Source organism: Gigantopelta aegis, chromosome 10, assembly GCF_016097555.1.
Source record: "Gigantopelta aegis isolate Gae_Host chromosome 10, Gae_host_genome, whole genome shotgun sequence".
In the NCBI taxonomy this organism is placed as follows: Eukaryota; Metazoa; Mollusca; class Gastropoda; order Neomphalida; family Peltospiridae; genus Gigantopelta; species Gigantopelta aegis.
The window spans coordinates 30,576,782-30,602,449 of NC_054708.1; the positions used below are offsets into that span (position 1 = coordinate 30,576,782).

At 39.9% G+C, this 25,668-nt stretch overlaps 1 protein-coding gene across 2 annotated transcripts in view; it reads left to right on the forward strand.

Annotated features, from left to right (window-relative positions):
• Window positions 1-941: 941 nt before the first annotated feature.
• The window catches only part of LOC121384636, a 30,144-nt gene continuing 5,417 nt past the window's right edge, over window positions 942-25,668 (forward strand). Inside the window, exons 1-2 of one of the 2 annotated variants that reach the window (XM_041515107.1) lie at window positions 942-1,499; window positions 2,403-2,688. In XM_041515107.1, the coding sequence (XP_041371041.1) occupies window positions 1,180-1,499; window positions 2,403-2,412 (330 nt within the window). In that variant the 5' untranslated portion in view covers window positions 942-1,179 and the 3' untranslated portion in view covers window positions 2,413-2,688. Of the gene's footprint in view, window positions 1,500-2,402; window positions 2,689-25,668 lie in introns of those variants that run through there. The other variant, XM_041515108.1, reaches the window with a different exon arrangement.

Consider the following 25,668-nt stretch of genomic DNA (forward strand, 5'->3'; position numbering starts at 1 on the left):
GTTTCAAAATTATCAAATGTTCAATCAACTTTTAAAACTGGTCTTACTACCATGTAGTGTAACTAGTAGAGTTAGTAAAACCTTTGTTAAAAATCGCATCATCAATAATAATCATAATCAAAATAATCAAAATCAACATCAAACTCAAACTCAAACTCAAACTCAAACTCATAATCATCGTCATCGTCATCATCATCATCATCATCATCATCATATCATCATCATCATCATTATAATGATAATCAAAATAATAATAATAATGTAGCAGGGGGCAATAGTATCAGTAACAATAGCAGCAGCAGCAGCAGCAGCAGCAGCAATAGTCGTGGTGGTGGTGGTAGTAGTAGTAGTTGTTGTAGCAACAGTAGTAGCAGTAGCTGTAACAAAAGCAGGAGCTCTAGCAGTAGCAGCTGCAGTAGTATATCACTTAATATATACCAGTAATTGACATTTAACGTTTTGGGGGATAGTGCCCCTTTTATTCTTCTTTAAGTGTCCACTTAATTGTACGTTCAACTGCACTAACACGCCATTAAAATCTCTGCCCGTCTCATTTGTTTGAACACAACACAGCACGCAGTTTTCGTTTTCACTATATCAAGAAACCAGGCGTTTACGTTGCGCCTAATGATAGTTAATTAGTCAACTGCAACAATAAGACCGACACGACAGTTAATGTGCCCATTGACCGATGCCGGAATAGACGTTGGTCGTTACCAGTGATCGATGTCAAAATCAATGTGTTCTATCGAGAGAAGGATGTCCAGCAAATTGCCACAAATGTTCCATTCTTCCGCGCCAATAAGAAACAGTTTTCTGTAGTTAACTCTATTCGGCGTTTTCAGTTTTGTTTTTTTTCTTTTTTGGAGGTTGGGAGGGGATCCTAACCTAGCCATAACCCGGACAAAATGTTTTCGATTGACCGATATTTTCAGGGCTCGATGAAGAAGAGGACTTGGTGAGGCGGAAATCACTTTTGAAGAAGACGACGAACAAGCCGAGTTTCGGTTCGTGAGGAGACATCGCATAAAACCGATTCGGGCTATTTATATTGATTGAACAACCTTCAAACATTTTGTCTGCAGATTTCCAATTTCCTTGCCTGATAACCTTGCTGCAGGGCCATGATTAGGTTTGCAAAGAAAAGTCTGTTTCGAGTGGCCAAAACACCTAGGGATAATGCCCAGGTTAGACAAAGAATTAGATTTCTCCAATCGACCAGCGGTGGCAGGGCGCAGAATCTATTGTAATCGTGTTAATCTTCAAAATTCCAAGTGTGTAATTATTAAAGATTTGACATCGGTCCTCCCCCCATGCTGTGCGATGATGTCAGACATGGCTCCCATGGAGGGTGCCGGGACACTTAAGGCACAGTGTCTGTGGAGGTGTTTCTCGGCCATGCACGTGTTCTTAATGAGGATTATGGAAACATTAGCTATTTGGCCGACCATCGTGGAAGAAGATGAAGATGAACTATCGCAGCAGACGGAAGATAGCAGGTAAGAGAAATTACGTCACTCCAGTATTATTGGTGTCTGGGGTATTGTCTACCTAAATTCCTGGAAGTGTTTGCTCCTTACTGTGGTGCCACGGTGCAAATATTCTTGTGTAAGTTGTTTATTGTTTGTTTATTGTTTGTTTGTTTGTTTGTTTGTTGTTTGTGTGTGTGTTGATTTTGTTGTTGTTTTGTTAGGTTGGTTGGGGTGGGGTGGGTTTTGTTGGGTTTTTTTTTTTTGGGGGGGGGGGTTGTTGAGGGTTTTTGTTGTTGTGTTTTTGTTGTTTGTTTTTTGGAGTTGTTTGTTTTTAGGGTTTTTTTTTTTTTTTTTTTTTGGGGGGGGGGGGGGTATTAGAGTGGTGACAGGACACTCTCACCAGAATCTCTGAAAAGGGTTTCAAAAGATTTCTAAGCTTTGTGATATTTATACATATATACTTTTTTTTTCTACATTTAATATAGGTTTCGTTACATTCTAAATGTTTGTTCTGCAGTTTTAACAGTTTGTGTTGTCTTGAGTATAGTTTGATCACGTTTTGTTGCAATACAATGCAAACTCTTTGTATCGACTTTTATACCTTCAGCACCTTATTCTGGTACCCAGTGGACGATTTTCATTGATGTTGGGTTGTCGTTGAACCTCCCTCTCTCCCTTCCTCCCTCCCTCCCTCCCTCCCTCCCTCCCTCCATCCATGCATGCATTCATTCATTCAGTCAGTCAGTCAGTCAGTCAGTCAGTCAGTCATTCATTCATTCATTCATTCATTCAGTCATTACACCTTGTAACGGAAGTTACTAAAGCATGCATGATTTTTTTTACTGATAAAACGCAATTTTATATTTTTATATTTTATTTTATTTTATTACATCTGAAGCTAAATCGTTAATAACTGAAATATCTTTGTAGACATGATTAAACAGTTTACAATGGCAAGTCCTGCAATTGCCTTCCACAATCGGCAAAGCTGTGGAGATTGCTGTGGAGTTTTTAATTCTCTGTGGCACGTTTTTAGCTGTGGACTATGTTCGATTTTGTTGGCCGTAGACATTTTCTTAATTCCAGTTATTGCAATTACCATCACGTGTATATCGTCTTCTGATGAAGTGCAGCTGTGGAATATTGACATTATAGTTGCAACTTGTGTTACGTCTGTGCCCACGCTATTACAAACAAAATTATAAGTATACTTTTCCATTTGTGTTACTCTTATACTGCTGATGGTGAATATAACATTTTGTCTTAAAGGGACAGACCCTAGTTTTTTAAACACTAAGGCATAATTTTCACTATTAGAGTCGCTTATGATCACTGAAACCAAATATTAATTAAATTTTATTCCTTAGATTATCCATTTCCGTACAACTGAAGTGCTTCTGGTCATCATGGTGTTTATAATACCACAAAAAAATGCACTTTTCATATTTATAAAAACGCATGTGCGTCTGAGAAGTAACAGTTATGGAGTCGCGTTTTAGTCTATTTTTAAGGGTATTTCAACGTCACAGACTCTTGTTTCACTCTGTTGTATCCATATTTGTCACAAGTTTGTAAATTAACCAAAATTAATGTCCATTTTTACGGGTTGAAACTAGGGTCTAGGTGAAAAATATGCCTTAGTGTTTAAAAATTAGGGTCTGTTCCTTTAAGAGGCCTCGTTTTTATTATCATCTAATATTGTACAAACTGACCTGTATTAAGCAACCACCTCTCTCAAAAGGCCACCTTTCGATACTCTTTATATATTTTTGTATAAGTCATTCTCCACCATTGTTTCATATTGCAGAATACCGTACATAAGGAAGGATATGGTTTATTTAACGACGCACTCAACACATTTTATTTACGATTATATGGCGTCGGACATATAGTTAAGGACCATACATATACTGAGAGAGGAAACCCGCTGTCGCCACTTCATGGGCTACTCTTTTCGATTAGCAGCAAGGGATCTTTTATATGCACCATACCATAGACATGATAGCACATACCACAGCATTTGATGTACCAGTCGTGGTGAATACCGTATATAAATGTTCTTCGTTATTTCAGTGCTTGGTCTGGCAATTTGTCAAATTTAACGGAGAACCTGAACTTGAAATGTCTGATCATATTCTTCTATAGAAGAATAGGAAACGAATATCACATCTTAAAAGTAGATCAATAATTAGATTGTCTGAGCATTCGAAACCTAGGATAACTTCATTATATCGTTTTAAACAAAAACGTATTTCTTATTTAATCCATTTTATGGCTGTCTCTTTGGTGTAAAAGAGAGTCAGGTATTCCTTATTTAGTTTATGTTACGGCTGTTCTTTGGTGTAAAAGAGAGTCAGTTAATTTAAAATGGGTAAATTGTATTGTGATTTAGTAATATTATCTACAGACAATGCTAATAGTTGGATCCCTGATCCCATTCTAAGCCAATATCTTAAAGGCTCAGACCCTAGTTTTAACCCGTAAGAAATGGACACTAAGTTTAGTTAATCTACAAACCTGTAACTCACTTGGATAAAGTTACAACAGAGTGAAAGAAGAATTTGTGATGTTAAAACGGGAAATATCCTGAAAAATAGACTAAAACTTGAAACAATAAACCGCTACTTCTCAGACGCACGTGCGTTTTTAAAAATATGAAAAATGCACACCAGGATGACCAGAAACACTTCTGTTCTACGAAAATGGATAATCTAAAGAATGAAATATAAGTAATGTTTGATTTCAGTGATCATAAAAGGCTCAAATAGTGAAAATTATGCTGTAGTGTTTAAAAACTAGGGTCAGTCCCTTTAAAATTTGTTTTGTTTCACGACATTATCAGAGCGCATTGATTAATTAATCATCAGACAGTGGATGTCAAACATTTCGTAATTATGACAGTCTTCAGAGAAAACCCTCTAACTTTTCCCATTAGTATCAAGGGATTTATCACACGCATTTTCCAACAGACAGGACAATACACACCACGGCCTGTAGTACTCCAGTCATAGGGTCTGGTTGGGACGGAAAACAACACAAATTATTGGTTGTCCGCCGAGGAGGATCGATCCTAAGACCCAAGCACCTATGGCAAAATTATTTCGCACCAAGCATTAATCTCTGCTGGAAGTTCGAGAGTCAGAAAGTAGGCAATTAAATATAAGGTTCCATTTTTGTTCACGCAAGTTGGATTTAGTGCACTTAACATCCGAAGGTCATGGTGAAATATTCCCCACCTCTCAACCCCAAAGGAAGATAATCACGATTGTACTCGTTACACCGGCTCTAATGCCGCGGCAAAGTCGTTAACGTGCCACGGTACGCTCGACACAGAAGTAAACAAATCATTGTGTTCTATTTTAGAGATATTGAACCGATCTTAAATGTACTAAATTATTTATAATTCCCATCGCCAGTAATCCAAATTGGTGATTTAAAGTCTTGTGTTTCCCATGAACGCTGGACAGCGAAAGAAACATAACGTGGCGTGTAGAAGGCTCACGTCTCCCGATGGAGCAGGGTTCGACAAATGCAATTTTTTGTCTGGGCTAGTGGGATTACCATAATGCTGTATAGTGTAACTGTATTACTATAATGCATAGGACACTAGACAAAGCTCCTGTTAGAACTAGTAACTTTCTCACACATTTGTCCAATACTTCTATATGGCGACATTAGAACCCACTCTGGCTTTGGATAGACAGACAGACAAACAGACAGACAGACAAGCAGACAGACATATTCTTTGTTTACGTCTCATCTTGTGTGCAGATTAAAATGAAAGCAAGACTTTAACAGTAATAATGCAATAATACTGCAATAAAAATACACAAGCCACTCCTTTGGAGTTATGAGAGACTTTAAAACTATTAAAGGGACATTCCTGAGTTTGCTGCAATGTTTTAAGATGTTATCGAGTAGTAAAATATTTCCACGATTAAACTTACATATTAAATACATTTTCTTGCTTAGAATATTAGTGGCTGTATATTAAACGTGTTTCTGATCGTTCTAATATAGGTTAATTTTCATTTTATTTCCTAAAAAATATTTTTTTCGTATGTTTAATCGTAGAAATATTTTATTAGTCGGAAACCTCTTACAATGCAGCAAACTCAGGAATGTCCCTTTAAAAGACTGGCTTTAAAACACGTATTGGGATTCACCACACCATCGACACAGTAATCACGCTGATGTAAATATACACACTGAAATTAATTAAGCACTACCTACTTTTGACCATGTGACTTCTACTTCGCAGGTGGGCGGGATTTAGCTCAGTCGGTTGAGTGCTCGCTTGGGGTGTTTGCGTCCCAAGATCGAACCATCTCTCAACTTATTGTGTTTTTTGTTTCGTTTTTCATTCCAACCAGTACACCACAATTGTCAAAGGCCCTGGTATGTGCTTTCCTGTCTGTGTGGGAAAGTGCATATAAAAGATCCCTTGCTGCATTAAGACAAATGTTGCAGGTTTCATCTGATGACTACGTGTCAGAATGACCAACTGTTTGTTATCCAATAGCCGATGATTAATTAATCAATGTTATCTAGTGGTGTCGCTAAATAAAACAAACTTTATACTTCATACTTCACAAGTAATTGTGCTCATATCGTGGATACGAAACATTGAAATTAATCTGCTACTGGATCAAGACAAGTGGGGGAGTCGCATGCTCCCCTCCCCCCTTTGCCCCCTCCCCCACCCACCAGCTTCGCCAGTGGTAATTAACTAGGGAGCTGACGTGCTTCTCATAAATGATTTATTCACACCATCCGGGCTGCGAACACCAGTACCGGGCTGCGAACCCTGTACCTTCCAGCCTGTAGTCCGATGGATTGACCACTACGCCACCGAGGCCGGTGTGTTGGCTGTAATGCAATTCAGATGGTGCTTAATTACTTTCCAGGTGTATACCTTTACCTTCCGTAAGCTTACGAGAGATGATACAACCATTTTAGACTCGTTAGCTAACTGCGTGGTAAGTGCCTTATGGCCGGTGCTTCCTCTGAAGACCCCGAAACAAATGGGGGTAATTTAAGCCCGTCAGTAATGAGCTGGAGACCGGCAGGGGAATTGAGAACTAGTTCACATCGATTACCTTGTACTCCCAACTTAACTCTCACACTCAAAGCGACAACCTGACGAGCCAACAACGCTTAAAGTGTTCTATTAGTTTCCTCTGTGTCACCGGCCTCGTGGTGTAATGATGTAGTGGTTAAGCCATCGGACCAAAGCCTGCTAGGTACTGGGTTTGCAGCCCGGTACCGGCTCCCAACTACAGCGAGCTTTCACGGCTTAATGGGTAGGGGGTAAGGCTTCGCTCTCTCTCTCTCTCTCTCTCTCTCTCTCTCTCTCTCTCTCTCTCTCTCTCTCTCTCTCTCTCTCTCTCTCTCTCTCTCTCTCTCACTAAGTACTAACAAAACCAGTCACTAACCTTACTTTCCTGGGCGGACAGATAGTCCATATAGCTGAGGTGTGTGCCCAGGACAGCGTGCTTAAACCTTAATTGGATATAACCAAGAAAATAAGTTGAAATGAAATGAACAACGCATAATGGGTAGGAGTAAGGCCACTACACCGACTTCTCTCTCTGTTTGTGATAATTGAAATGAGACAGCACTTAGATTTTAAGGTTTAGTGTTTTTAATATCAAGATAGGTTATTGTTATATATATATATATATAGTTGAATCCCGTTGGCTCGAACTCCGTCGGAAAGAGAAAGAGCTCGACCCATCGGGTAGTTCGACCGTACCATTCTGTCAACATCGGATATTTCCGTACCATCAGTTAGAAAGTTGAACTGGATACATATTATTTTGGTAACTGCAAACTTAAGCATTTCATCAAGGTGTTATATTACAAAATATCAGAGTGAAAGAATTTATTAGAAATTACTCCGATTGTGTGACGCAGACGCCCTTGTCGGTATTAATTAAATGTGTGGTTGCTGACGCCATATAACCGTAAATAAAATGTGTTGAATGCCTCGTTAAATAAACCATTTCCTTCCTTCCTTCTTCTTTCACTCTGTTGTAACTTTATCCAAATGTGGGGGGGGGGGGGGGGGCAGGACGTAGCCCAGTGGTAAAAGCGCTCGCTTGATGCGCGGTCGGTTTGGGATCGATCCCTGTCAGTGGGCCCATTGGGCTATTTCTCGCTCCAGCCAGTGCACCTCGACTGGTATATCAAAGGCCGTGGTATGCGCTATACTATCTATGGGATGGTGCATATAAAAGATCCCTTGCTGCTAATCGAAAAGAGTAGCCCACGAAGGTGACACCGGGTTTCCTCCCTCAATATCTGTGTGGTCCTTAAACATATGTCGGACGCCATATAAACGTAAATAAAATGTGTTGAGTGCGTCGTTAAATAAAACATTTCCTTCCTTCCTTCCTTATCCAAATGTGTTACTATACAGGTTTACAGACTAATCAAACGTAAGTGTCCATTTTTACGGGCTGAAAGTTGTAGTGTCTGCAATTATTATTATTATTATTTATTTTTTATTTTTTTTTGGGGGGGGGGTCTTTTAAAGCCCAGTAATTAGATATTTTTAATACTGAGGCTTACAGAATTATTCTTAACGTGTAAAGTGTAAAATAAGGTCTTCTACTAAATTTATTTGTTCTAAAAAAAACTAACCGATCGCGAACACTAACAAATTATTTTTGCTGTTTTCTAGAATTAGTTGGCCTATAACCGGCCTCGGTGGCGTCGTGGCAGGCCATCGGTCTACAGGCTGGTAGGTACTGGGTTCGGATCCCAGTCGAGGCATGGGATTTTTAATCCAGATACCGACTCCAAACCCTGAGTGAGTGCTCCGCAAGGCTCAATGGGTAGGTGTAAACCACTTGCACCGACCAGTGATCCATAACTGGTTCAACAAAGGCCTTGGTTTGTGTTATCCTGCCTGTGGGAAGTGCAAATAAAAGATCCCTTGCTGCCAATCGGAAGAGTAGCCCATGTAATGGCGACAGCGGGTTTCCTCTCAAAATCTGTGTGGTCCTTAACCATATGTCTGACGCCATATAACCGTAAATAAAATGTGTTGAGTGCGTCGTTAAATAAAACATTTCTTTCTTTAGTTGGCCTATGTGTCTCAGTACGTGTGTGTGTCTGTGTCTGTGTATGTGTGTGTCTGTGTATGTGTGTGTGTGTGTGTGTGTGTGTGTGTCTGTGTGTATGTTTGTGTATGTGTGTGGGCGTGTCTATGTATGTCTCTGTGTGTGTCTGTCTGTGTGTGTGTCTGTGTGTATGAGTCTGTGTGTCTCTGTATGTCTGTCTCTGTGTGTGTCTGTCTCAGTGTGTGTGTGTGTGTGTGTGTGTGTGTGTGTGTATGAGTCTGTCTGTCTGTATATGTCTGTGTTTGTGACCGCGCGCACATATGTTTTGTGTAAATATTTTGAGATGACGACGGTTGGTTTTGAATGGCCTCAGCAGCCCGCTATGACTATTGACAGGGCAAACATGTCAGTTTGTTCAGACTGAATTTCTGTTTGTCTTTCGCATCAATAAAAAAATCAACGAACGTGGAAATGCGAGATAGAGCCTTTAAAATAATTATTTGTCCAACGACTTGGCCAGTCAGTCTCTTCCACAACGCATACTGTCATACATTCACGGAATCGGATACTGGATAAAGCGTTTGGTGTGTTGATTATAGAAAGACTGGCGCATGCGCATTGTTTGTAATAGGCCCTTGTTAGTAGGTGTAAAACTAAATAAATGTGAAACACGTGCAAGCGTATTAAAAAAAAACCCCAAACTATCTGCTGCCACATGACTTTTTATAAACAGGTATATAGATATAGATAGATAGGTGGTTAGATGGTTAGATAGATAGATAGATAGATCGATAGATCGATAGATCGATATATGGTTAGATAGATAGATAGATATATAGATGGTTAGATAGATAGATAGATGGTTAGATAGATATAGATAGATAGATAGATAGATAAGATAAGATAAGATAGATAGAGATAAGATAAGATAAGATAAGATAAGATAAGATAAATATACAGACAGACAGACATACAGATAGACATATTCGAGGTATGGCAAAAACCGAAATGAGACTAAACGTTTAGCTTAGGCTCTACCCACTATATTATCAAACTGCTTTTATGTTGTTTTATTACGGTCTTTCCTGGTTCCAAGAAGTGCTCAAGTTCTTATTTCAGGTAAATAGAAATTGTGTTACGTTCATTTTGATAAGAAGACATGTGTCATCGTCCTTGTCAGAAAATGAGTGAAAAAGAAATTTGGAACAGCGCATTAACATTAAATGTTTAGCTAAATCTAACAAAACTGCGACTGAAACATACAGTATGTTAAAAAAATGTTTATGGTGATCAGACAATGTCCTTGCTCGGGTATTTCAGTGGCATAAAATATTTTTGGATGGTCGAGAAGATGTGCACGATGACCAAAAATCAGGTCGACCAGAAACCACCAAAACTGATGAAAACAGAAACGTTTAACAATTAGAATGATGGCCGAAATGCTTAGCATGAACAAGGAATCGATTCGGAAGATTTTAATTGAAGATTTGTCCATGAGAAATGTGTGCGCAAAGATGATGCCAAAACTTCTGTCTGACGGAGGAACAACAACAGAAAAAGAGTGGACATTTGATCTTCTTGAGCGAATTGGACAAGAGGCAAACCTTCTAGACAGTGTTATCACAGGGGATGAGTCATGGGTATTCCAGTATGACCCGGAAACTAAAGACAAAGCCTCCAGTAACCAACGATAACATCTCCTCGACCGAAAAAGGAAAGAATGTCCCGATCCAAAGTGAAGACGATCTTAATTGTGTGTTTTTTACATTAAAGGTATTGTGCACCATGAATATCTTCCACCTGGGCAAACGGTTATCCAGCACTTTTACAGAGATGTTCTAGGGCGTTTAAGGGAGAAGGTTCGTCAAAAAGACCAAATCTGTGGTCCAACAAGAGGATTCTTCATCACGGCAATGCTCCTTCTCATTCAGCGCTATCGGTGAAACAGTTTTTGGCACAGAAGCAAATCACACCAATGGAACACTCACTCTATTCGCCAGATCTCGCCCCATGTGACTTGTTTCTGTTCCCAAAACTGAAATGTGGAAGCCATAAAGAGACGTACGACAGAACAGGTAAATCCTGTCATGAACGGAGGAGCAGACCAAGGCCGGCTCTTGTGCCCAGGACAGGCGTGCGCTACAACATCTTGTTCTGAATGTGCACGTAAAACCCGATGACCTGACCTGACCTAACAGTTAAAGAGCATCCCAGAAGAGGATTTCCAAAAACGTTTTGCTGCATTGCAGAAAAGAATGGAAAATGGGGATTATTTTGAAAGACATAATCTTTAATTTCTTCAGTTTTTAAATAATAAATGATTTATTGACATAGTCTCGTTTCTTTTTTGACACAGCTCGTAGATAGATAGACAGACAGACAGGCAGACAGATATATAGATAGTTAAAGTGTGTTTTGTTTATCAACACCACTAGAGCACATGGTTAAGATATAGATCTGCCTTATGGTTAAAGTTTATTTTCTTTAACGACACCAATAGAGCACATTGATTATTAATCATCGGCTACTACATGTAAAACATTTGGTAATTTTGACATATAGCCTTAGAGAAGAAACCCGCTACATTTTTTCATTAGTTGCAAGGAATTTTTTATATGCACCATCCCACAGGCAGGATAACACATACCACGGCATTTGATATATCAGTCGTGGTGCACTGGTTGGAACGAATATAGACAGATAGATACATACATAGATAGATACATACATACATAGATAGATAGATATATAGATAGATAGTTAAAGTGTGTTTTGTTTAACGACACCACTAAAGCATATTGATTAATTAAAAATTGGCTGTGGGATGTCAAACATTTGGTAATTTTTACATAAAGTCTTAGAGAGGAAACCTGCTACTTTTTTTCGTTAGTTGCAATGTATTTTTTATATGCATCATCCCACAAGCAGGTTAACACATACAACGGCCTTTGATATACCAGTCGTAGTGCACTGGCTGGAACGAATATATATAAATAGATAGATAGATAGATAGATAGATAGACAGATAGATAGTTAGATAGAGAAATAGAGTGATAAATTGACAGGCAGAGAGACAGTTGCAGAGTGAGAGAGAGAGAGAGAGAGAGAGAGAGAGAGAGAGAGAGAGAGAGAGAGAGAGAGAGAGAGAGAGAGAGAGAGAGAGAGAGAGAGAGAGAGAGAGAGAAAGAGAGACACAGAGAGAGACAGAAATATAGAGAAACGGAAAACCCCGTTGTAAGGTCAGGTCAGGTCAGGTCAGGTCATAGAGCTTTTCCATAGACAGGGCAATACTTTACATGGTCTTCGACGTACCAGCCGTTGAACACTGGCTAGTTGGGACGGAACCCGAAACACGGTCCTCGAGTGTCTGCTACCACCAGTAGATGGTTTCGTTCACCGTATATCGCCTGTACAGATCGTGACAGACGACGTGAGGCATGGACTTGTAATTCCTGGGGTCCGTTTAATTATACATTACTTCTTGCTGGCTGCATCATCATCCAAATGGTCTTGATTAGCGTCCGAGTTTAGATTACAAATGGTGTTTCTTGCATGTCAGATAGGACCTACGTTACTATGGCAACGTCATGTAGCATTTATCTCAATGGATGGCAATTTTAATATGTACTCCAGCGACTTAACTCGATGACCCAGCATTTTTGATTGGCAGCCATTGTATAGAGAGCCTGTCTGCGTCTGGTTTGTCATACAGCCGTGTATTGTAACATGCTCTCTCTATTTTCAAACATTTAACATCGCGCGCTAATTCCAGTTATGGGTTATTAAAGGCGCAGACCCTAGTTTTAACCCGTAAAAAAAATGGACACTAAGTTTAGTTAATTTACAGACCTGTAACTCATTTGGATAAAATTACAATAGAGTGAAAGAAGAGTCTGTGACGTTAAAGCAAGAAATATCTTTAAAAATAGACTGGAACTCGAATCAATAAACCGCTACTTCTCAGACGCACGTGCGTTTTTAAAAATATGAAAAAATTCAATTTTTGGTACTACAAACACCAGGATGACCAGAAATACTTCGCTTCTACGGAAATGGATAATCTAAAGAATACAATATAAGTAATGTTTGATTTCAGTGATCATAAACGGTTCTAACAGTGAAAAATATGCTGTAGTGTTTAAAAACTATGGTCTGTCCCTTTAAACACTCGTGTTCTGTTCAACATTCTGTTCGATAGGTGGGGGGAGAGGATGTAGACAACATCATGTAGTTCAGAATAGAATAGAATAGATGTTTAACGACACCCCAGCACGAAAAATCCATCGGCTACTGGGTGTCTATCTTCATAAATTTTATCAAGGCTAATATTCGCTCCTCGTATTCAGCCTTGATACATGTAGTCAACATTACTGGTATCCACTACTAGCGCCCTCTATTGGAAGAAAATTTGTAACACCGATTATGTCCCTTACACGATGACATCGCTGACCAATCACAGCATCGGTAACATGTGACAATCTTGAAAGCAATATCAAAAATTAACCGCCGGACGCTGACGCTGCCATCTTTGTTTACAATAACAAGGGAATCTCTAAGGAGCGTTGCGATTCGTTGCAATTAGATCTCATCGCATCCAATGAAATTTAAGCATTTTGTGGCACGATTTCTTGACTACATGTATCAAGGCTGAATACGAGGAACGAATATTAGCCTTGATTTATGAAGATGTTGGGTGTCAAGCTATGGTAAATGTAAATATAATGGTATGATAAACATCAATATAAAAATTCAAGAGAAATAAAAAGAGTGTAAAGAAATGTGCGAAAAATAGTTCCAAATGTAGAGCTTTCGTGGGACCAATCGCCCTCGGTGCAAATGGTATATGAAACATAAAGTAAAGTTTGTTTCGTTTAACGACACTACTAGAGCACATTGATTCATTAATCATCTGATACATAATAATCAGAGGAAACCCGTTACATTTTTCCTAATGCAGCAAGGGATCTTTTATATGCACTTTCCCGCAGATAGGAAAACACATACTACAGCCTTTGTCCAGTTGTGGTGCACCGAAAGAGAAAAAACTTAATCAGTTGAATGGAACCACCGAGGTGGTTCGATCCTGCGACGCAAGCACATCAAGCTATAGGATGTCAAACATTTGGTAATTCTGAGGTATGGCATTAGAGAGGAAATCCGCTACATTGTTTTTGCATTAGTAGCAAGGGATCTTTTATATGCATTATCCCACATACAGCACAACACATGCCACGGCCTTTGATATACCAATCTTGGTGCACTAGCTGGAACGATAAATAGCCCAATGGGCCCACTGACAGAGATCGATCCTAGATCGACAGCGCATCAGTCGAGCGCTTTACAATTGTGCTACGTCCCGCCCCCACATTTTTTTAATAATGCTCTCAAAATGAATGTCAAACAACAGCAGCACGAGATCATTTATATACACTTTTCCTAATGCAGGACAACACATACCATATCCTTCAATAGACCAACTGGACACTGGTTGTCAGAATCAGAGAAGGAAGGAAATGGTTTATTAAATTTTTGTAACGACCGCACTCAACACATTGTATTTACGGTTATATGGCGTCGGACATATGGTTAAGGACCACACAGATATTGAGGGAGGAAACCCGCTGTCGCCACTTCATGGGATATTATTTTCGAGTAGCAGCAAGGGATCTTTTATGTGCACCATCCCATAGACAGGATAGCACATGCCACGGCCTTTGATATACCAGTCTTGGTGCACTGGCGGGAATAAGAAATAACACAATGGACCCACTGACGGGAATTGATCCTAGATCGACCGCGCATCAAGCTAGCGCTTTACCACTGGGCTACGTCTCGCCCCTAAAAACCAGAGAATGGCTCCATGATGGGGGTTCAACATCCGGCTCAAGCACCTTATATGAGCTAGATAAACCCCAACTGATATATTTGAGTATAGGAAAGGCGATGGTATGTGTTGTTCTGTCTGGAAAATGCATATAAAAGATGTTTGCTGCGTTTTAGTCAGAGTAGCTTATGTGGTGATAGCGGATATCCTCTCTACTAATATTAAAAGTGCTGATGTGTCGTAAAACATTCCTTAATCCCTACCCCACCCATGTTTTCTATAGCACTGTAAAATAAAGCTGATTCACCAATATACATGCACTACAATTATTGCAATATAATCACCGAATGAATGAATGAATGAATGAATGAATGTTTAACGATACCCTAGCATAAAAATACACATCGTCTATTGGGTATTAAATAAAGGTAAATACATCAATGATGTAAAACATGCATGGAAGTTATATTTGCCCTTTCTCACAGACAGGACAGTACAAACCACGGTATTTGATGTACCAGTCGTGCAGCACTGGTTTTTAGGTGGGACGTAACTCAATGGTAAAGCGCTCCCTTGATGCGCGCATGGTCTCAGATCGATCCCCGTCGGTGGATCCATTGGGATATTTCTCGTTCCAGACTGGTATATGAAAAGTTTGTGGTATATACTATCCTGTCTGTGGGATGGTGCATATAAAAGATCCCTTTCCACTAATGGAAAAATGTAGCGGGTTTCCTCTCTAATACCATATATCAGAATTACCAAATGTATGACATCCAATAGCTGATGATTAATAAATCAACGTGCTCTAGTGGTGTCGTTAAACAAAAACAAACTTTTGAGCACTGGTTGAGACGGGGGCAAAGTCGAGTCCACTTTTGGTGATTAAACCTGAGGCAGAAGTCGGCAAGGTCGTTACTTTACTTGAAAATAAAATCCCAAAAGAGGACACCAAAAGGACAGCGATTCCGGTCGACCTACTTTCTTATCGGGCCAGGGAATATCAATTACGTTTTGTCCCACAATAATTTTTTTTAAGACGGGCTGCTCTCGGCTAACAGACGATTGAGAGTCCAATTTATTTGTCTAGGTTAGTTTTAGTTTTGTGATACTGAATATTAAACCTGACATTTGGGAATCGAAAACTTGGACACATCTGGCTTATACATCTCAGCGGCTGTGTGAGCGAATCGAGAACAACGGTAAGAGGGTTAGCATCAGTCTAATCCTCTTTTTGTGTGTCCTCGGCTTATGGGGTGATGTTAATAGGTGGCACGGCGGAGGCGTGGAGTAATAATTGTCTATTCCGGTCGTGTTAAACAGAATAATACATGAGTGGCCGTTAGATACCATTATTTATCACACAACGAGTTGTTTTAAAATGTATCCAACGAGCTAAAAATGGTATCTAACGGACACGAATGTATTATTCTATTTCTTACATATCCTAAAAAAAACACACAAAATAAACACCCAGCTTTTAAGCAAATTTTTACATCTTTTTCGACTAAAAGTTATTTACAGCCGTTGTACTTGTAGCTGACTTACGCGTCACAGACCCATGGTTGTCAGGTTAACTATACGTCACAATGTAATCGATTTCCATCGCGTTGCTTTTCCATTGGACGTACGGCATTAGTGACCTGATCATCACCTAGGTAGGTAGGTAGGTAACTAGTTTAACGTGCTCACATACCACTAGGGTTTCGAACACGCCATCACCTAGGAGCAGCCAGTCGTGTGTCTTGAAATTGTTAACACACGTACGTGTGTAAACAACTATGTGTTATCAAAACTGACGCATGGTGTTCTCACCAACGGGTGTGTAAGAAACGAAGGAAGGAAATGTTTTATTTAACGACGCAGTAAACACATTTTATTTACGGTTATATGGCGTCGGACATATGGTTAAGGACCACACAGATATCGAGAGAGGAAACCCGCTGTCGCCACTTCATGGGCTACTCGTTTTCGATTAGCAGCAAGGGATCTATTATATGCAACATCCCACAGACATGTTAACACATACCACGGCCTTTGATATACCAGTCGTGGTCAAATCAGTAGGATTTGTCTTTATTATGGTTAGGACACCGGCCTCGGTGGCGTCGTGGCAGGCCATCGGTCTACAGGCTGGTAGATACTGGGTTCGGATCCCAGTCGAGGCATGGGATTTTTAATCCAGATACCGACTCCAAACCCTGAGTGAGTGCTCCGCAAGGCTCAATGGGTAGGTGTAAACCACTTGCACCGACCAGTGATCCATATCTGGTTCAACAAAGGCCATGGTTTGTGCTATCCTGCCTGTGGGAAGCGCAAATAAAAGATCCCTTGCTGCCAATCGGAAGAGTAGCCCATGTAGTGGCGACAGCGGGTTTCCTCTCAAAATCTGTGTGGTCCTGAACCATATGTCTGACGCCATATAACCGTAAATAAAATGTGTTGAGTGCGTCGTTAAATAAAACACTTCTTTCTTTCTTTATAATGGTTAGAAGCAAAGATGTGGTTTGGCCTTCTTGCTTAAAGGTTGGGGAGCCCGTGCCACCACCAGTGTCATCTCCACACATCCCACCCCACCTCATATACATACGGCTATGCATGTGGGGGTTTTCCCACACCATTTTAACACCATCACCATCACCATCACCATCATAGGAGTCGGAAGCGGGGAGGGGGACAGAGGGGTACTGGCTCCCCTAACTTAGCAGACTATGCACCCTTCGGCTGAAAGGCGAATTATTATATAACTTACCCGCCCCCGCCCTCTCTCCCCCGTAACTTACATCTTATGACGCACATGACAATGTGGACTTGAAATAATTATGACAACAAAGAACAGGCACCATCCCCTTGACATCCACGTGGATCCGATCCTGAGTGATCAGTCATGGCAGTGGAGCGTCATTAATACTTGACCATATCCCTATCAGACTATAAAACTATCTCGTTATTGGGTTCTTCGTCTACTAAGTGGGCTGCATTCATTGCTCCCGGTTGGTTCGCCCTGCCAGAGATGGGGCCGCAATTACAACGTTATTGATCACACCACGGTTGGGAAGCGCAGTTCCTACCGCTTCCAGCAATTTCATATAGAAATGTGTATGGCTCCAGGGCCCGTTCTTGGTCAAGTTTTTGAGTTATTGCTCTGAAGTCATACGGGGTGTGCAACTTGACTTTAGACCAAGTTTGAGACTCAAGAGTCAAGGACCGAGCTCGAGTACGTGGGTTGAAAGTAACACGAAAATAAAATGTCTGGCACCACTGTCATAATTTGCTTGTTTTCTATATTTTAGCTTTTCGTGTTTTCTTCATCATTCTTTAGTGTTTTCTTTCTTCCATTTCTTTTCATTATTTATTTTTCATTATATTTTTTCGCTGAAACAACTACTTAAGTTCATGATCAGATCCCCATTTTATGAAGAAATTTTAGCGTTAAGATAACCCAACCGTCCTTTTAGCTTATTAGGAGCGGGATTTAACTCAGTCAGTTGATTGCTAGTCTGATGTGCTTGCGTCACAGGATCGAACCACCTCGGTGGATCCATTCAACTGTATGGGTTTTTTTCTCGTTCCATCGAGTGCACCACAACAGCTCCGAGTTCATCCAGCAAACGTTTCGCTAACGTTCGCGAACGATTTGATTAGTTCTCAGCGTGGCCATTTGGTTTACCGTGAAGCGCACAAACCTGTGTGGCGGACGTTTTTCCGCTCGGTCTGGCTGAACGCAGACCAGGTCAAGGGCCATGGTATGTGCTATTCTGTCTGTGGGGAAAGTGCATATAAAAGATCCCTTTCTGCATTAGAAAAATATAGCGGGTTTCCTCTGATAGACTACGAGTCAGAATTATCAAATGTTTGACATCTAAATGCCGATGATTAATTAACCAATGTGTTCCAGTGGTGTCGTTAAACAAAACAAACAATATTTATTATGTATGATTCGTGGGACTGGTTGATCAGGTATTTTATTTGTGTAGAGTAACATGTCATCATGATGCTAATACAATTTTCAGGATTTCATTCCAAGGATTAATAAGGAAACTAAAACTGTTCTGAATCATTTAAAACTATAATATCTGCTTTAGTTGCCCACGCCTTCTGTTATTTGGATTAAATAAATTCTGCAGAAAAAAAAAGAAGTTTCATGACAGAAATTCTTCAGATGAATATAGATTTCTGAGAAAATACAGATGGCTGTGAAACCTTCAAACAAATAAATATATAAAAGACACATCAATCAATGCATAATCACAATAAACGTACAGGTAGATTAATGATAGGGACTTTTGTTTTCCAGTTATTTTCCAATACATGTGGATATTGTTTTAAGCTTCATAAAACACCTTGAGTATCACTATATCTAGTGCCTGGCAGCTAAGCTTTTGAAGTTTTTGACGTTGAAGGTCGACCAGCGTACGATGGAATACCATCATTATCCGTTATCTGCGACAGAGGCTAAACTTCGCTCCGTGTCCTTGTATCGATTACATATTTAACCAGTATGTTGGTAAAACATTTACAAGTACGTTTCCCCATATCAGCTGCAAATACAATAACTAAGAAAGCTTCAACAAAACAGTACCACAGATAAAAAGTGTAGTGCAGTACTACGATATTACGTCAAAGAAAACTAAAGAAAGTGAAACGTATGTCAGAATTGCATTGGTAACTAGAAAGATATTATTGTTAGGTTTTAATTCTTCTAAGTTTGATAGAATACACCTTTTCAACCTTTCTGACAAGATTTTAATCATAGTTAGCTCAGTATGTAGAGCGCTCGCACGAGGTACCTGCGTCGTAGGATCGAATCACCTATTCTGCGATTGGTCTTTTTCCCCGTCTCAATCAGCACCCCACATGGTATGTGTTGTCCTGTTTGTGAGAGATTGCATATAAAAGATCCCTTACAGCTAACGGGGAAAACATGTAGCGGTTTCCTCAAAGAAACAGACATAGATAGATGGATAGATAGATAGATAAATAGATAGATAAATAGATAGATAGACAGATAGACAGACAGATAGAGAGTCTGTTTTATCAAAATTACTAAATGTTTGACATCCAATAGCCGAAGGTTAATAAATCAGTGTGCTCTAGTAGTGTTGTCAAACAAAACAAACTTATCGTGTTGTGCCTCATCCTGTCAGATTGCTTCTTACAGCATTCAACAACCTGAAAGTTAAACGAAATTTGGAACTAAAAATAATAAAAATAAAAATTGGTGCATTCAGATTTAAGACCTTTACGATTGTATGCATGATATATAAAAGTGTTGTTTACTACAAAATTTGAGCCTTTTTTATTATTGACTTAACCGATCCTAATGTGCGGTACGTAGCCCAGTGGTTTAAGCGCTCGCATGATGCGCGGTCGGTGGGCCCATTGGGCTATTTCTCGTTCCGGCCAGTGCACCACGACTGGTTTATCAAAGGCCATGGCATGTGCTATCTTGTTTGTGGAATGGTGTATATAAAAGATCGCTTGCTACTAATGGAAAAAAATGTAGTTGGTTTCCTCTGCATGACTATATATCAGAATTACCAAATGCTTGACATCATATAGTCAATTGATTAATAAATCAATGTGCTCTAGTGCTGTCTTTAAATATAAACTTTAACTGACCCTAGTTGTCGTTTGAAGCAGTGGTGGATCCGAGGATATCTGAACTAGTTACTTATTTTCCAAGTAAATTTAACACGGCCTCTTTTGATTACGGTTAATGGCCAAACTATCTAAAAGAAAGTGTGTATATTGTTTATCCCAGTTGATCTTATTCAGTGCATCAAGTCGTTTTGTTTTATTTTATGGATGTTGAACTTTATATTCGTTGTATTATGTTTGGGTTTTCATGTCCAGGACAGGGTTTAATAAGTAGTTAATTGTCAGTAGTTAATGAAAAATAGGGTAGCATCTCCCCAATGAGATGTACCCTCTCTCTCTCTCTCTCTCTCTCTCTCTCTCTCTCTCTCTCTCTCTCTCTCTCTCTCTCTCTCTCTCTCTCTCTCTCTCTCTCTCTCTCTCTCTCTCTCTCTCTCTCTCTCTCTCTCTCTCTCTCTCTCTATATATATATATATATATATATATATATATATATATGTATATATATATATCTGTGTGTGTGTTTCTATGTCTGTCTATCTGTCTGTCTGTCTCTATTTGTCTGTCTGTCTGTCTCTGTCTCTCTCTGTCTCTGTCTCTCTCTCTCTCTCTCTCTCTCTCTCTCTCTCTCTCTCTCTCTCTCTCTCTCTCTCTCTCTCTCTCTCTCTCTCTCTCCCTCTCCCTCTCCCTTCTCATTGTCTGGATTTCTGGATTACAGTTGGTACTGGGATACTAATTAAACAACGTGCCGTCTCAGAATCGACAGCTGACTTGTACACCGCAGTGGCCAGTACTAACGAAAATACACACCCATTTATTAGTCTGTTGGTCTATCCCACATACAATTTGACGACTATTATGCTAAATGACTCCGGTCCATTCCGCCAAAACAAACAGTCTGGCTTAGCCCAAGTTTACCAGATAATAAAGATATGTGACCCTATCTCTTCTCGCTTTCTCTCTCCTTTTGAGCCACCTAGTCCGTTTATTTGTCAAGTCCAAATAGCCACACTCTCGCCACACTTTCCACCTGATAACATTGTTGGTAATCACATTTCCAAGTGCCATTTCCGCAGAACATTTTGCCAGACTGTGATGAAAAGCGTATCATTCCACGCTAGTTGCGACCATTTCTATCGGATTAACCCGGCGACAATGATTCTGTCCGTTTCCAATTCCCCTCTCTGATAATCTCGAGCAGCGACATGATTAGATTTTGGGGGGAAACTTTGAGCAAAATACCCGAGGATAAAGCAGAGATTTGCGAAGCTGATTGAATTATTGCAATCGATTGGACTTCTTTTCGAGATCAAGTCGGCAGATAATCGGGTTGATCCTTTGGAAATTTCAACTGGATGAATATTGAAACGTTGACTCGCGTGCCAAGAAGTCTTTTTGGCTGATGGCAACACAGCGACATGGGCGGAAGGAGAATCGTCCCCTTTAGGTTCATGTGCTTTGAAGCGTGTTTCGTCTTTATTAATGCAATATTGAAACTGGCGGCGTTTGCTAGGACACTCCCAGAAAAAGATCAGTCTGAAGAATTCGATTTTGAATGGACCGATGACGATGAGGAAGACGACTGCAGCGTACGGTCAGTGTTTTATGAATTAATCCTCCGTTAGATTAGAGAAACGTCTTGTTCTCTTTGAGGCAAATTAGTCTGGGAAAGACCAGGGATCTGTCACGATACCTGTTAACGTCTACTGCAGGCACGCGTGGTTTGTCTACGACGTTCATGTCTGTCCTTGTCCTTGTCCTTGTACTGATAGCTTTATTGTACACCTGTTTTGTGCTGTATTCTGTTGCCCATGCATAACTGCATGCGTTCGCGTACATTTTTTGTTTTCATCACTGCCAATTTTATCAAGAGTTTAAAGCATAATATGATAATATATACAGTGTACAGAGGTAGGAGTAAGTGAAATACAATCGTTTATGTATTATAAACACAAAAAAAATGAACGGACGGACGGATGGATAGATGAATGGATAGATAGATGGATGGATGGATGTATGGATGGATGGATGGATGGATGCATGGATGAAAGAAATCATAATGTGATACCTAGACTTAAAAAATCGCCAATGACATGAACTGTTAGGATTTCAGTAAGCTAAAGTACGCCCGGAACAACAGCGCCTTGCCTACCGGTGTTTACACAATTGGACGAGTCTCCCCTGGGTTGTCATGCAACGACCGGAAGCAGTCAGGCCCTTTTAAGGGCCCTATGGGCAACCTAGGGAGACACCACAGCATCATAGAGGTCTAATTAACGAGCTACTCTCGATTCACTAATGTCAAAACCTATATTAGCTCCGGAACTTTCTTTTTGACCGACCGTTCAAAATTGCGCCCAAATTCCTCAATGAAACTTGCGCACCTTTTTTCTTTTGGCATAATTCTTGCTCCATTCAAAATTGCATAGCACCATAACCCCCCCCCACACACACACACACACACACACACACACACACACACACACACCTTTCCTGTACTGGACGGAGGAGTTGGCCGAGGCCAGCTCTTGTTCCCAAGACAGGCGTGCGCTAAACAGCTTGCTCTGAATGTGCACGTAAAGCCCTACGACCTGACCTGACCTAAGCTAAAGTACCGGCTTCGGTGGTGTAGTGGTTAAGCCATCGGACATAAGACTAGTAGGTACAGGTTTCGCAGCCCGGTACCGGCTCCCACCCAGAGTTTTAACGACTCAGTGGGTAGGTGTAATACCACTACACCCTCATTTTTCTCTCACTAACCACTAACAACTAACAACTAACCCACAGTCCTGGACAGACAGTCCAGATAGCTGAGGTGTGTGCCCAGGAAAGCCCAGATAGCTAAAGTATCAGACAGCGTGCTTGAACCTTAATTGGATATAAGCACGAAAATAAGTTGAAATGAAATGAAATGATGCTGAAGTGAAAATGCATTAAAACATGTCATAAACTTCACTAGTGCATATTTTAGTTTGCTTCACATTGGTTTTGGAGTGCTCTTAGTATTAAATCGAAAATCATCAGAATATATTCCAAATATTTCGAAAGAATCATTTTAAATCATGTAATTTCCATGTTAGGCATTGGCGTATATCGGAAAATTGCGGTATTCGCCGCAACTTTCAATCAAAATTGACCTTTTCACTTCATCTGCGGACGCGATCGCTGTAATTCAGTTAGGCTGCCCCGTAATAATACATATTATATCCCCCAGTGAAATACGCCTCCTTCAGTATTTTCGAACGACCAAAACCATTAACACATGCAAGATCGTGTATCTGTACAAGGCAGAGTTCAAAAGATGTTCCCATATATGACTGCCACTCCCCAGGACGATACATTCTTCCTGTTTCGTCTCTTAAACATACGCCACTCAAATAGGCCTACCAGTTTAACAGATATTAACCCGAAACAAGACAAGAGTTCAATGGACAGTTGACAGATTTATTTGCGTGCCCTCATGAATCACCGTGGAAACGGTGATGCTACAAAGTGCTAGCAAAAACCATGCGACAAAGTATTTAATTAGTATTTTACTCAGGGCATACAACTGATACGAAACATAGGCTTGTTTAAAATATTTCTGTTATAATACATGTACAACTACAACAAAGTGTATATTTTTATGAATGAAATATACATGTACTCGATTACTATGTGGGAGCGGGACGTAGCCCAGTGGTAAAGCGCTCGCTTGGTGCGCGGTCGGTCTTGGATCGATCCCATTGGGCTATTTCGCGTTGCAGCCATTGCACCACGACTGGTATATCAAAGCCGTGGTATGTGCTATCCTGTCTGTGGGATGGTGCATAAAAAAAGATCCCTTGCTACTAATGGAAAAAAATGTAGCGGGTTTCCACTTTAAGACTATATATCAAAATTATCAAATGTTTGACATCCAATAGCCGCCCCTGCGTGTGCTGTAACCTCACCGTGGTGCAGGGGTGTAACATTCTCTACGAGAATGGCCAATACAGCACAAATTGAAGTTTAGAATAAAAGTCAGTATCTGTCTGTGATATTTGTATTTGTATTTTTGCACAGTTCTTTACACTGTTTTTATTTATATCTTGAATTTTTCTATTGATGTTGATCATCACTTTATTTATTTGCATTACCATAGTTTGACACCCAATAGCCGATGTATTTTTCGTGCTGGGGTGTCGTTAAACATTCATTCATTCATTCATTCCAATAGCCGATGATTAATATATCAATGTGCTCTAGTGGTGTCGTTAAACAATTTTTTTTATATATATTTTTGTTTACTATGCATTATACTTATAAACAAACAAAACAATAATACCAGTAGATTCCTTTTGGAGGTATCATGACCAGTGACACCCTCCCCCACCACTACCACCACCCCACCTCACCCCCACCCCCAGCAATTTTCCTCTTTGTTTGTTCACTACATTTCACGGGGGAGCATGACTCGACCCCTCTATAAATTTCGTTCGCCTGGCCTTAAATATATTATGCGATGTCAAATATGAAGAACATTAAAACTAGTTAATGGAATTTATCCACCTGAATATATATATATATATATATATATATATATATATATATATATATATATATATATATATATATATATATATATATATATATATATACACATACACACACACACACATACACACACACACACACACACACACATACACACACAGCTGGATAAATTCCATTAACTATTTTTAACGTTCTTCATGTGACATCGCATAATATATTGAAAAACAATAATCAAGACGTTTTTCTTTTCTTTTCTACAGAAAAAGATGTTTTATATTAGCTTGTTTGATTAGTCCTCCTAACTGGCGCAAAGTCAATTAATCAAACTCGTTTGAAAAAGTGTGACAGAAGACGGTAAATGTCGAATTTCATCACCATTATGTTCACGGGCAGATTTTGTTTCAGCGAATTCGTATTATCTCCAGTTTTTAATGGGTATTCTCGATAAAAGCTAATCCATGTACCTTTGATGATCTCGCGTAATTAAATCAAAGGAATACGGGGCATTTTCTAATACATAAATTATAGTTACAGATTCGAACGGAAGGAAAAGAGCATGGGCCGTATTTACGATGATTATTTTTTTCTTAAACACAGGTGTTTTAATCATTGCAAGTGTATGTTGTTAAACACGTGTAAGACATACACAGACTTTGTAAATTCGGTTTGTTTAATGAGTCCTCACCGCGCTCGGTGGTGTCGTGTTTAAGCCATCGGACATAAGGCTGGTAGGTACTGGGTTCGCAGCCCAGTATCGGCTCCCACAAAGAGCTTTAACGACTCAGTGGGTAGGTGTAAGACAACTACACCCTCTTCTTTCTCACTAACCACTAACAACTAATAACTAACCCACTGTCCTGGACAAACAGCCCAGATAGCTGAGGTGTGTGTCCAGGACAGCGTGCTTGAACTTTAATTGGATATAAGCACGAAAATAAGTTGAAATTAAATGAATTGACTCCTCAGCACATCTTAAACTATGGTTATTTGGATTCTAGCGTGATTATTTTTAGAGAAAGATAGGAAACCCACAACCGCCAGATATTATACTCTTACCGATAAAGAAGCATGAACTTATATGCACTTTCCGAAAAATAGGACAGTAAATTCTAGCATGAATATTTCGACATTTGATCAATAGAAAGAACGAGAGGAAATCCGCTGTCTTCACGTAGGCTGCTTCTACTGTTAG